Consider the following 12,880-nt stretch of genomic DNA (forward strand, 5'->3'; position numbering starts at 1 on the left):
GCTGTCAGCAGAACTTGGGCCAACACAAAGCATAAAAACCCCAAACCTCCCAGACCTGGAAAAACATCAGGGGCAGTTCTTCTAAAGCATAAGATCTTAAGTCAAAGCAAAGATCACAGAGCAACATGCATTCTGCACTGATCGTCCTAAGAGCTGCTGCAAACATGCAGAAGAGGTTCCTCTCAAAGCACTGCCTCCCATTCCAAGACTGACTGTGGCTGAAAGACCACAGGATAATCTGAACAGTTCCAACCAGGTGAAGTTCTAGGACTAGCACAAAAAGCTGCTCTCAAACCATGCAAGGATTATCTTGCTAAATAATACAGTGGAATAGCCTCAAATATTGCAAAATATGTGGGAGAACTGTAACTTTTTCTGGCACAGAGTAGCGAAAAAATGTTTTGAGCTCAGCAGAGAAACAGTGATGTGTACCAAACCAGGATCTAGATTAGGAAGAAAGATGAAGTAGTATTGTCATAATACAGAAAGCCTGAACTGTATGTGAAGATGAAAAGGAATTGCTGGTGAGAGAGGAGAAAGGAGGTGAATTACGGGAATGAAAATAACAGTGCTGCACATACTCCAGTTAATTCTCATTAAACCTGACTTCAGTTTCTGCTAAGGGTCATTTTCAAATGCCACTGCAGTGAACAGGCTTCCATTACATGCAACTGAAATTGAAGCAGACTATAAATAAAGACATATTTTACCGGCTTTGCTGTCTCATTCTTGTGCTAGCACTTCCTGATTGTATCAGGACTGGGAGGTAAGCATCTGCTTTGCTAGGTGGCCTATGTGATCTTGCTATGTTGATTATGAATAACTTAAAGGGTTTAATAGTAGTGTCTTAAAATATATACGTGTCTGCATATATAACACCGAATTTCCACGTTGTGCCATGCTATTTTCTTCTTCGCTGGTTTTGAGAACTGTAATTTCAGCACGTTGCAAGTATCTTATATAAACCATCAAATTCTAGGAAGGTGTAACAATTCAATGTAGAGCTTTAAAGATGAAAATAACGAAAAACAATAGAAATTAAAGCATATTTTATGTAACTGCCATGCTTCAAAAAGATAAATGCTAACCTGTTTACCACTATAAATAATAAACCTTATTTACTTCACAAAGATCTTATGGGGATTGATCACTTTGTATCCTACACAAGTTTGAATATGTGAAGCGCTGTGACCCAATTCCACATATGCTCTCCTTTGTGAGATTAATCTCCCTAAAATGAATGTGTCAGCTCACAGCATAGAATAAACTGCTTGCTTACCTCTTTGCATGTGTAATGTTTCATGTTGCAAAACAAGAGGTGTTGCTGGTCTTTGGTATGGTCTCCTGGTATCTTGCCACATTAATAGCAAAATCTCAACTATTACTTAACAATTGAGCTTCCAGTTATCATGGACTAAAGAGACAAAAAAAAAAAAAAAAGCATAATATTATCTCCATTTATTTGTAGTAATGTATCTCCATTATCCAGAGTGAGGGGAGACTAGGAAAATCCAAATAAAATAATACTGACAGCATGAGACAGAGACCAGTGGTGGGATACTGGCTTTCCTGATTGATTTGGGGCTAGTTCGGGCCCAGTATCTACAGCTTTGTGCCCTTTATTTCAGTAAACTACCTAGTGGTAAATTGATGATATACATTCATTAGGTTGCCCTGGCTGTAGTAACTCCCACATCATGGTAAATTAAAAAAAACCAAAAACAAATCAAACAACAAAACAAAAGGATAACGAGGAAAAAGGGAGGAAGGAACTGAGTATTATTCTGTTCCTGAGGCCCCATTACTACCTGATGTCACTGTTCTTGTCAGGTAAAGGCAGCCAGTCATGCTGCAGATCTGCAAGAACTGATAGTTCTGGAAATGATTTCAGCAGGCAGTAAGCTATACACATTATTTCAGTAAGTCAAAAGATCAAGCCTTACAGACAGTGGTTGTTAAGCTACATCCATTAACCAAGGCAAAACCAGAGACTGTCAAGCGTGAGTCTCCTTGCGGTCTGCCAGGGATAGGCTGGGACTGTCTGACCCCTGTGCACATACAAAGGGACAGGAACTCCACATGGCAAACACTGCGACAGGGTAAAAAGCCCTCCTCCACCTGCACTATTACAGCTTGCTTCCCAATAATGGATAATGAAAAAGGAGAAACTCCATAAATAAGAAGAGAGTTGTCTGACACACAAGATCTAAGCCCAAGCAGAGACCAAAACCACTCATCAATTTCATGACAACTGTGTCACAAAAGCTCTTCCTGCTTGTCATCAGCCCCAGAAAGAGTCCTCGTCAAGCTGACAGGAAAACAACTGAGGATTCAAGGCAAGATTTAAACAACAGGGACAGGAATGAAGTCATCTATACTATAGCAAATGGGTTCACCTGGCAAGGGCAATGGAATATTATGGTATCAAAACCAGAACAGCAAGATTGTCACTAAGAAGATATTTTAATCATAATTCAGAAGTTTAAGACAGAGAAATAAACAAAATACACAGCTATGCTCATTTGAGAGCCTTTTGCTTTAGGAGTGGACAGAGAAACAAAGAAAGGCCAGCTGGAACAGCAGCAGAGGGTCTGGCTCTCAGGGTCTTCTCAGCCCAAAGCCATACAGCACGATCAATTGCAAATGATCAGCAACCTCAATTGCTTTTATACTACTGCTTACAGAAGCATGTAGCGGTTAAAACTGAAGGCCACATAAATATGTAATGCAATGGTCTAGTTCTTGCAAGCTGTGGCCAATTTGAGCTCCTAGCTTGGTAATGATAGAAAACAAAACCTTTGCAAGATAGTGTTCCAGACAGGTAATGACCTTTCTTTCTGTGCTGACTTATTTCCTTCACTCGCAGCAATTAAATTAACACATTAATGGAACCTGCTTATCTATCATGTTTAATTTACCCACTACTGAACCTTCTAAGAAGCTGAAGGACCCTTTGTAAGCAGACATTCTTGCTGCACATTAGTTATGTCTACACACATCAATACCATTTTGTATAATAAAATAACTAACAGTTTTACAATATCTTTGTTAGATAGGCATTATAATACTTCGAGGAAATGGCACATCATTAAAGTAATCTCTCCAGATTACACAGCAAAGCTATGACACACAAGTAGTTAACAGTCATTACTAGTTCCCACTTACCAAGCAGTAACCTTCCTCCAACACAAACTCTCAATTACACTATAGCAGTACATAAATGCTATTTATACAAAGCTTGAAGCTTGAGTGTTTTATAAATGAGTATGTGGGAAGCATTATGAAATATCAACTGCTAGTTAATATTTAAATTACTGCTCGTTTACACTTCAGGCAAGTTTCATTGCTGCTGTTTGTGAGGAATTTCATAGTTCAGAATTCAGTGATTCACTTCATGAATGTTTATAAATAGCACTATGTAAACAAACAAACAAAAACCCCCCAACTTATGACAAAGAAATATTCTGGCTCCCAGGGAAAAGAATTGTTTCTGGAGAGAGTAATTTGGGTTTTACCTATCAAAAGAACAGGTTCTTTGGTCTGTCTTACAAAAAAAAGTATTCAGGCAGGGAAATGCTTCTGTCCCAGATGCCTAAACCTTACAGAAGTCCCTCAGAAATGTCAAGGAAATGATTATACGTAGGATATCTGCAGTTTGAAATAACACAAAAGATATTACTGCCTTAGCAATGCAATCATTTGACTAGTGATGGTTTATGCCATACACAGGAACACGCCTTGTAAAACTCACTTCCACCATAATACTACAAGCATCAATTTAAACAATCCTACTCATTTTTCCGAATGAATTTTGAATTCTCTTCTACACGTTATTCCAGACACATAGGACAAGGATGCCTTCAGTGCGTACGGACAGAGAGAAACACATTTAAGCCCTACATGTATTCCCAGTATTTTTTCACCGCTTTGCCTTGGGTGACTCTCTATACCCACAGTGGTCTTCACAGAGCCCGCTCCCAGTTTTCCACATGTACTTCCTAGCACCTGAATGAAAATGGGGAGCTTCCAAGTTAGTACTGCAATGTTGTATGAATTTGGGTTCCTTTCATTAGCTCCTGGTCATAAAAACAATGGACTTTCAGTTAAATTACATAGCTCAAGGTAACATTGGAAAGATGCAGTTAAGCCTTGCAGGCCTAAGAAAGAAGAGATTCAGAAGTAGAGCTCTGCTGAATATTTTACCATATTTCATTCTAATTCTATTTTTTTTTAATTTAATGGAATTTTCTGTATCTCTATCTCTCCTGTTCCTGTTGTTAATCCTAAAACCCAGGCAGTCCTCCTCAGGTGGGAATCCTATCAACCCTTTATCACCTGGGTACTTCCACATTCACAGAACAACTCTATTTCTTCCTCCTCCTTGAAGGAATCCTGCCACTTCCTCATAAAAATCAGGAAGATGATACAATGAAACTGGATTTTGAGGCTGAATCTGGCAATGTAATGCACGAATCAAACAAACTGCTACACAGTGATAAAAAAGCAGCAGAAAACATAGAGCAGCTCAGAACCCACTAGAGAAACAGAATTGTTTACTGGAGTAAGTCAACTTCAAACCAGGTCACCAGTGAGGAAAAATGTGTGACTGCCAAGCTGCTGTTCAGTGAACTCTCAGGATCATGCTGACACGCTAGTTACCAGCCCTCTGTCACAAAGCACCCTGCAGCAATCAGCAGGAAGGCAGCACCTGTGCTTGGCTTATGCAAGATGGGATCAGCCAATCTCCACTTGGTGAGAGAAATGTGGGGAAATTGTGTTCTTGTAGTACATGTAATTGCGGATTTCTGGACTCTGACATTCACAACTTTCAAAATCAATGGTTTAAATGAGTTTGTTACACAACACTTAAACTTTAAATACTAAAATTAAAACAAATTATAGGGTAAAATTTTTTTTAACCCTTCTGATGATTTATTATTTATTTTATTCCTAAGAATAAAACGTAGCTGCCTTCTTAGAAAACCCCCTCTTAGGCATTTAAACTCATTGGGTTTCCATAAGACTTAAGCTCCCAGGTGACCAGAATCTCTTTAAAAAGCATGACATAGGCTCTAAATCACTGCAGTGCTTTTGAAACTTGTACTATTATTAACATACTCTATTTTCTGATCATCATGATGTGAAAACACTAAAATGTTTGGATTATTAAAATCAGTACTACAGACAATCCATCAGCAAACTGATAAATTAGATTATTACTTAGAATATTCGAGACATTGAACAGCTACTTACAAGCTACTCTTGCAGCCTGGTATTAGCAATGTCATCGTTGCCTCTGACCTGCCACATTGCATTATCTTCATAATTAAGGGAATCCACAATAACAATTTTGACTGTGATAAAAAGATAGCTTTGAATTACAGCCATTAAAGAGACCCACGGCATTTTTATTTAGGCATCCCAGAGGATTTATTAGGAGCAATAGCTTCAATTAAAAATTAAGATTCACTTATGTAAATTAGCAAAAGTGGGAACACTGCTTTAGTTAGGTAGACATTCTAAGCACAGAGCAAAAATATACAAATTTCCTTAAGTTTAGTTTCATTAAAAGAAGTCTGAGTATCCAAACATCTCTGGTTAAAAAATCAACTTGAAATACAAAACCAGAAAGCTTTCAGTAAGCTCCTGCAAATTTCTTGCTCTATTTACCTGGCTCAGGTAACCGTGATAATTTTTCTCATGCTCTAATAACACACCAAATGGATCAAATTCAACACAAATAGTCAGAAAATCAGGGATTTGGCTTCTTTTTTCTGCACTAGCGAGACATGCAGAAGAAGAAAGTCGTAGAGCTATGTGAAGATTATCTCTGAACCTAAGAAGACATTCCAGGTATGTTGGTCTAATTGGTAGACAAATTTTAGGTCAGGTTTTTACTTTATTTTTATCTTACCTTTTATCTTATAATTAGTCACTAAAACAACCAGTAGTCTGAAATTCCTTCTGCAAAACAAATGCTAAAGGAGATACCTGAAAGCTTACCCAAGCTTGAAAAATCCTCCAACCTAATTAAAACTACTGAAAAAGACCTGACGGTTCCTTCCTCTACCTTATGTCCCTTTTCCTTTTTCATCGTCTCTGTCATATTAGAAGGAAGTTCTAGAAAAAAATTGTCCATAGTAACTGTATGAACTGTGGTCTTTTAAATCTAATTCAAGAAAAATACACTGAAAGCAATTTGCATTCACTCATGACTAACAAACCCGAGAAGTTTTATTTTGAGAACTACCACTAAAATCAAAGGCAGGTTTATTACTGGAAAAGTCTTTCCTCTGCACATGCATCTATTTTCATTGCTACTACCCAGCTTGCTCATAAAATGGTTACTGCAGATAACTAAGCTGGGACCATTAGTCAGTCATTTATTCTGTCAGGTTCTTCAGTGCTGAGAAGATCAGTCACATATGACCGAGGGGTGTATTTTCTACATATTACTTAAATATCTAAGACATCCATCCATCCAAACATGCCATCCCCACACTGGTGATCAACCCAGCTCTCTGGCACTAGCTTTTCAACAGGCCTCATTTTAGTCGAATGCTGGGTACTGGAGGCTGATACACAGGGCTTTAGACTTCTTTTTTCACTTTCATCTACAACAGCCAGAATGCACTCCTCTGCTTCGTGATTTATGCTACTGACACTTAGTACACCCACTTACAGTCACTGGCTTTGCAGTCGATGTAACGAGTAGACTGGCTGGTCTTCTTTTAAACCAGGAACGAGTATGGAAAAGTCCCACTCATTTTGTCACAAACAAGAACAACAGCAGTCCAGCTGGAAGAGGGACCCTCCACTCCCCCACATTCGGCTGTTTCAGCAAGCCGAAGAGGCAGCAGGCATTTTCTGCTGCTTACATTTGCCGTGCTGGGGAAGTCAGAGCACGGTCTGTGCTGCCCATGTGGAAAAACCTGGACTGCATTCCCAAGTATGGCAAAACCATAACCAGTGGCACATCCACACTTCTGACGTGCAGTACCTAAGTCTGTATTTCTCTATCTAAGGGGTCAGATAAAATAGATCATATCTAGTGCTCTGAATTATCTGTAGTGAATTCTCCATCAAAACATGTATCTAAAGTAGTTTTAGTTGCTCCCTCGAGAGATCCACAGCTCTTCATTAGTGAAACAATCAGGTAGCTGCTTTCGATGTTCCTTGGAGTCCAGGGAGGAATCTCATTTTGAAAACCTCCCTGTCTCTCAAGGATCCACAGCCTCCAAATACGCTGTATTCTGACAATAAAAATTATTCATCTTTGTTTCCATTCTCTGAACGCTACCATTCACAACACTTTGCTTGAAGGAGGTGTCACCAGCCATTTGGAGACAACCAGCATTTTTCATTGAGCCATGACTGGCTGCCATTCCACAGAGCCAAGAGCCATGAGTTCTTCACCACGATATTTGCCCCTTTGCAGCCTGCTGTTGGTAAGAGAGCACTGTGCTAGTACAAAGAATGCACTTACAGAGAAAGCACAAGATTTCATTTAAAATAGAAGATGATACATGATATTTGTTGCTCCACATGCTTGAAAAACATCACCTTCACCAGTGGTTAGCTCAAATAAGTAATAAACGGACTGGAGTGATTTACTTTAGGAGAGATACTGAGACTTTGCAGGAGAAGCTGGGAGGGAATACTAGGGAATGCTGGGTTTATGCAATGTACAGCTGTAAACTTGCAATCCAGGCATTCCAAAACAAAATGCAGAGACCTGAAAAAATAAAAAAAACCTTTTCCCTTCAGCCATATTAAAAACGTATGTATTTGATGAACCAAAACTTAACCATTAGAATTCCAAAGGACATTTGGTGCTCTCTACAGCAGTACTTTTCTTTCTAGGGAAAAAAACCCACTACTTTTCTTTTTAGAACTCTTATCTGTAGAAATTTGGCTTTGTAAGACTGACTGTGTAATATCCTCTGCTTCAGCTGTAACTCCCAAGTTTAAGTGAGTTTGCACACAGTATTGGTACATTAGGTAGTATTGTCAAGAAAAAAGCCATGTTTCAAACATCTCTGTCTTTGAAATGATTAGAGCTTAGCTTTACGGTCAAAAGCCCTATTAGCATGGTCTTTACAGATCAGATGACCATTTTTGTGGAATCCATGTTAGTTATTTCAATTGTAGCAGATGGTAATTTTTTCAGCGAACAGAAAATTCTGTTGTGTTGCTTTAGGACAAGATAAGTAAGGTTGATCTTCACGTGTTTAGAGATGAGGATCTGTTAAAGCTGCAGGCCTAAAATGCAGATTTCTCATCAACTTTAATTAGCTTCTGAGAACCCTGTATTACGTAGTTATTCAAAATCAACCAGGATGAAGAAAAGCAGTTTTACCACTGTTTCTGTTCACACTCATGCAAAAAGATGTCAAAGTGACTCCAGAATGCTGTGAATTCTGTGTCAGTGAGAAATGAACACCAACCCCTGGAATTACAAAATGACTCAGAAGGACCTGACAGAGCATTTGATGGGCAGGGATTTCGACTGAAAGGAATAACCCATGAATGGTCTCAAAAATGCGCTTCAAGCTGCAAATAGGAACCAGACAATCAACAAAATGCACTGAATTTTGTAGGCATTCTTTCTAACTATGGTGCTTTATACCCACTCCAAGCAGGAGCTCAGCCATCATTTTACTGAGCCATGTGTTTGTCAAACACTAAACAGAACGCCCCTCAGTTATGGTTGGTTTACCCATATCCAGATAAAACATCTAGCACCTGAGCCCCCAGCCGTGCGTCTCTGCTGAGGATTTAACAGCTTTGTGGGCAACATCACTGCCCAATTCCCTCCTCCCTAAAAATGTGACCGAAGCCAAATTCCTGGCTAAAGTCAGCAAGGACTGGCCCCGCCCTGTATCCCAATCCCGGTTGCGTTCCCCTCCCGCCGCCCGGCTCGCCGCAGGCGGTGGCTCTCCCGCCCGGGGCACTCTGCTGCCTTTTGGGCTAATTCTTGCCTTTCACCGCAGCAGCCGGTGCTGACGGCAAAGGAGAATGACCGAGCGCTTGTGCTGAGGCGGGCAGGGGAGCCGGGAGGGCAACTCCGCGGCTCGCAGGAACCTGACGCCCTCTGACCCTCCCGCTAGCACGGCGGGGTGTCCTCCCGTGCGACGGGCGCGGAGCCTGGCGGCTGCGGGAGGCCGTCAGCTGGCGGGGCTGGGGGGGGCTGCCCCCGCCCCCGTCTCTATAACGCCGGGGCCACCGCATCACTCCGGCTGCGGCAACAGCCCGCGAGCGGCCGCGCTCCCCCCGGGGACGCTCAAGGACCAGGGCAGCAGGCGATCCGTCAGGCGGGGAGGCAGGACGTGGGGGCGGGCCGCCAGCACCGCTCCGCTCCGCTCCGCCTGGGCCGGCAGCGCCGCAGGGCGAGCTCCGCTGCGGGCGCAGGAAGGGGCCGAGCTGCCCGAGGTCCCCGGGGCGCCGGCTCCCAGCGGCGCGGATCCGCGGCCCGCCCGCGCCTCTCGGGGCTCGGCGGGAGAAGCTGCTGCGGCTGAGCCCGTCCCTGTCCGCGCTGGGTCTCCCGGGATGGGCCTCCAGGAGCTGGCGGTGTGGCTGTTGGCGGCGGCGGGGCTTGTGCGCGGTGAGTGAACGCCGGGAGGCACCGGGCAGCGCGGGGTGCGGCAGGGGCGCGGGGGGGGGGGGGGGGCGGGTGTACTCCGCGGCCCCTCCAGCCCCCTCCCCGCGTCCTGCCGCTGCGGCGCGGGAATGCTGTGCTCTGTCCCGGGCCGCTCCGGGCTTGGGAAGGGACATGGGAGATGCGCAGAGCAGCGGCGATGGGGAAGCAAACTCCGCCAAGGCACTTAAATGGTAGCTGCTTCAGGGCAGAGACTGTGGCTTTTTGTGCGGGAAGCTCAGGACTAGAAAATAGGGAAGAGGAAAGTCCGTCTGGAGCGGGGACAGGGAGGGCTCACATTCAGAGGACCTGTTTCTACCCTGACCCAGATTCCGTTCGTTCTGAAACTGCCTCTGTCCCTGGACTACTCTGCTCCATCCGTGTGGACATGCTCCCTCTTCCTCCACAGAAAAACGGCAGAATAAAGACCCTCCCTGGATGTGAGGCATAAAAAGGACAGAAATCCCAGAATATTATCACGTATTAATATAGTGCCTATCATTTCTGCCAGGAACCCCATTCCCCCACTTCATTCATAGTTGCATGAACAGAGAACAAAGCAGAGAGTACTTGCTCCCAAGAGTTCTCAATCTGAGGCAGTCTGGGAGCAGGATTCAGTCTAACCTGTGGCCATTTTTCTCCCATTGTCTTGCTGATACCCTGTGCCGTATCCATGTTCTGTTTTTCTAGCTATAGCTATGCCAGGACAGGTGTTAAAATACTCCTTCATCACTTCTTGCTGATGGACCACAGGGTACAGATGTTGTCAAAGCATCATTTAGCATTTAGAATTTATCACTCCTGGCCAGCCAAGAAATGATCAAAAATGATCAAAGAGGGAATCCCCCTTACAGGCTGGGATGAAAAGGAAGAGCGATACATTTTATTGTAGTAGCTAATGAACTAGATGAATTACAGGGGCATTTTTCTGGCAATGCAGCAGGTAGAATAATAGATACGTAATATCTGATAGCAGGAAAAGAGTGTATGTCCTAGCTTTACTTTCTGACGTAGAATCCTAATTATTTATCTATTTATTCCTATACCTGAAGAGTCCCTGCAAGGAGAGTTCCAAAGGAAGCTTTACAAGGAGCTGCTGAAAAATTACAACCCACTGGAGCGACCAGTTGCAAATGATTCCCAGCCACTCACTGTCTATTTCACTCTCAGCCTCATGCAGATCATGGATGTGGTGAGTCTGTAAACTTCTAGGAAATTATGTCTCTAGAAGGGTGGATTTTTCCGTCCTAGAATGGAGATTTGTGATAGCGAAAGAAGACTTCAAGGTATTGGAAAGCACAAATGATTCAAGGCACAATGCCAAATTCTGACTGCCTTTTAAAAGAAGTAAACTGAAAAGTAAAGTTTGCCTCTTTCTTAGATCTCTCAGTATTTTCAAACCTTCTTAGCAGTATGAAATACTTAAACTGAAGCCCAAACTGCATTCTTTGCATTTTGAATCCTTAACTGTACTTAGAACCAACAAGAACTGTAGTCAGGAGGGATATGCCAAACCAAACTTCTTGATTTCTGCTAGTCACTAAAAAGCTTCTTAATTTTGGAGATGGTGGGAGAGGAAGGAGGTGTCCTGGCCAAAGTCCAAGCTATATTATTTCTTTATTATTGAGACAAGATTGCTACATTCTAAAAGCTTAAATTTTAGCTGCTCTATTTGCAACCACAGTTGTTTGGTACATCAATAGATAATCCTACGCAGTGCTTGGCAGGCTTGTAAAATGCACTGCAGGATCTTCTGGGTTCAAATATAAGTAATTTAAGCTTCACTCTCACTGCAACTTCACTTCACTCTCTCACAGCAACACAGAGATGAAACTCTACATATACGTGGCTTTACAGTATTCAATTTTACTGAATGCAGCTAGCTATGGCCACTAATAAAGAAGTTAATTACTTAAAACTAGTAGTTGACCTGAAAATGACATTATCTTGCCATCAAATGCTTAAAGTTTGAGGCACAACAAAATTAAAAACCAGAAAGATGGGATTATGCATGAGTGGCTTGCTCTCTGTTCTTTTACCAGCTGCTGATTGCCAGAATCCAGATACCATTCTGGATCTGAATGTCAGCACACACACAGAGAACTCTGCAAGTTTAAATGCTCGTAGTTTCTATATATGTTTTTGCAAGTTTTAGATTTATTTGACCTTAGGTGAAAACTAGGGTGTGTATTTCCAGAGTGATATTTACTATTTGTAAGTGAGAGTGGGCAGTCATAGTCAGTGAGCTGTTTCAGTGTCAGTGTGGCCAATATGTCCAGGAAAGCTTAAGCAGTCTGCTTGAGGTCTGTTCAAACTAAGCACCTGAACAAAACTCCACATGTTAAGCTAATGTTTTCTTAAGTATTAACCACACCAGGAAAGGTTTGTCGTATGGCCAAACCCTCCTAGTGATGACACAGCTTACAGAAGCCTTCTTTATGTCATCAGTAACATTTCCTGTTTAGAATTAGCTGAATGCCCACGAAACACTTTTCTTACTTAAATTGCATCAGCACCATAAAGGTTTCCTTTGCATTTCTCTGAGTTAATAGTGGGGCTCTCTCTTCCCCACACTCCCCACATGGCTATAACTATGCCCTTGACTACTGTATGAACAGCTGGCTGTTGGAGACACATGGCTAAAGGCCAGCAGGCAGTCAAGTTCACAGAGTTATTTCTTCTGTAGTTGTCGAGTTTAATTAAAAACCACACAAACTGAAGGGCAAATACCCACAGATCACTAGTCAATCTGGGTATAGTCAATGTCTGGCAGTCTTGGCTAATATGATGCAAAAGGGAGGTTGAGGTTTTGATCTTATGTGCTTTTCAAAAAAATCCCTTCATAATCAGTCAGAAGTCATAGTTTTTATACTGGCAGTTTAGTTACAGCTCATTCTGCTTGCTATGAAACTGACTGCATTTCTTTCTTGGAAGTCTGGGATTGACAGGCAAAGAAAGAAACCAACCATGAAGTAAATTAAGCTTCACACTATAAAACAAACGAGTTTTCTTCATTGTCAACAAGAAGCAAATGCTGGTGGGAATGACAGCTACTTGCAATAACAATTACTGGTTTAACAAGCTAGAAACAAAACATGTCACCATCATACTTTCCTGTAGTTTATATATTCACTTTAATGGCTTCTCAGCTGATACCAGCTGTACTGGAAGTTAGACCTATCCACAGCAGATATGTGAAATCCCTGCCAGAACAGATTGAGCCAGTCTGAATCCTAGCTGCTG

The 12,880-nt window shown here is 42.2% G+C and overlaps 2 protein-coding genes across 3 annotated transcripts in view; one reads left to right on the forward strand and one right to left on the reverse strand.

The window, feature by feature from the left end:
* Positions 1-12,880, reverse strand: part of MYO1E (myosin IE) — a 252,434-nt gene that overhangs the window by 112,164 nt on the left and 127,390 nt on the right. The window lies entirely within an intron of this gene.
* Positions 8,911-12,880, forward strand: part of CHRFAM7A (CHRNA7 (exons 5-10) and FAM7A (exons A-E) fusion) — a 42,400-nt gene continuing 38,430 nt past the window's right edge. The window contains exons 1-2 of one of the 2 annotated variants that reach the window (XM_030497703.1): positions 8,911-9,604; positions 10,690-10,829. In XM_030497703.1, the coding sequence (XP_030353563.1) occupies positions 9,550-9,604; positions 10,690-10,829 (195 nt within the window). In that variant the 5' untranslated portion in view covers positions 8,911-9,549. Of the gene's footprint in view, positions 9,605-10,689; positions 10,830-12,880 lie in introns of those variants that run through there. The other variant, XM_030497704.1, reaches the window with a different exon arrangement.

The sequence above is a fragment of the Strigops habroptila genome, chromosome 9 (genome assembly GCF_004027225.2).
Source record: "Strigops habroptila isolate Jane chromosome 9, bStrHab1.2.pri, whole genome shotgun sequence".
NCBI classification, from domain to species: domain Eukaryota; kingdom Metazoa; phylum Chordata; class Aves; order Psittaciformes; family Psittacidae; genus Strigops; species Strigops habroptila.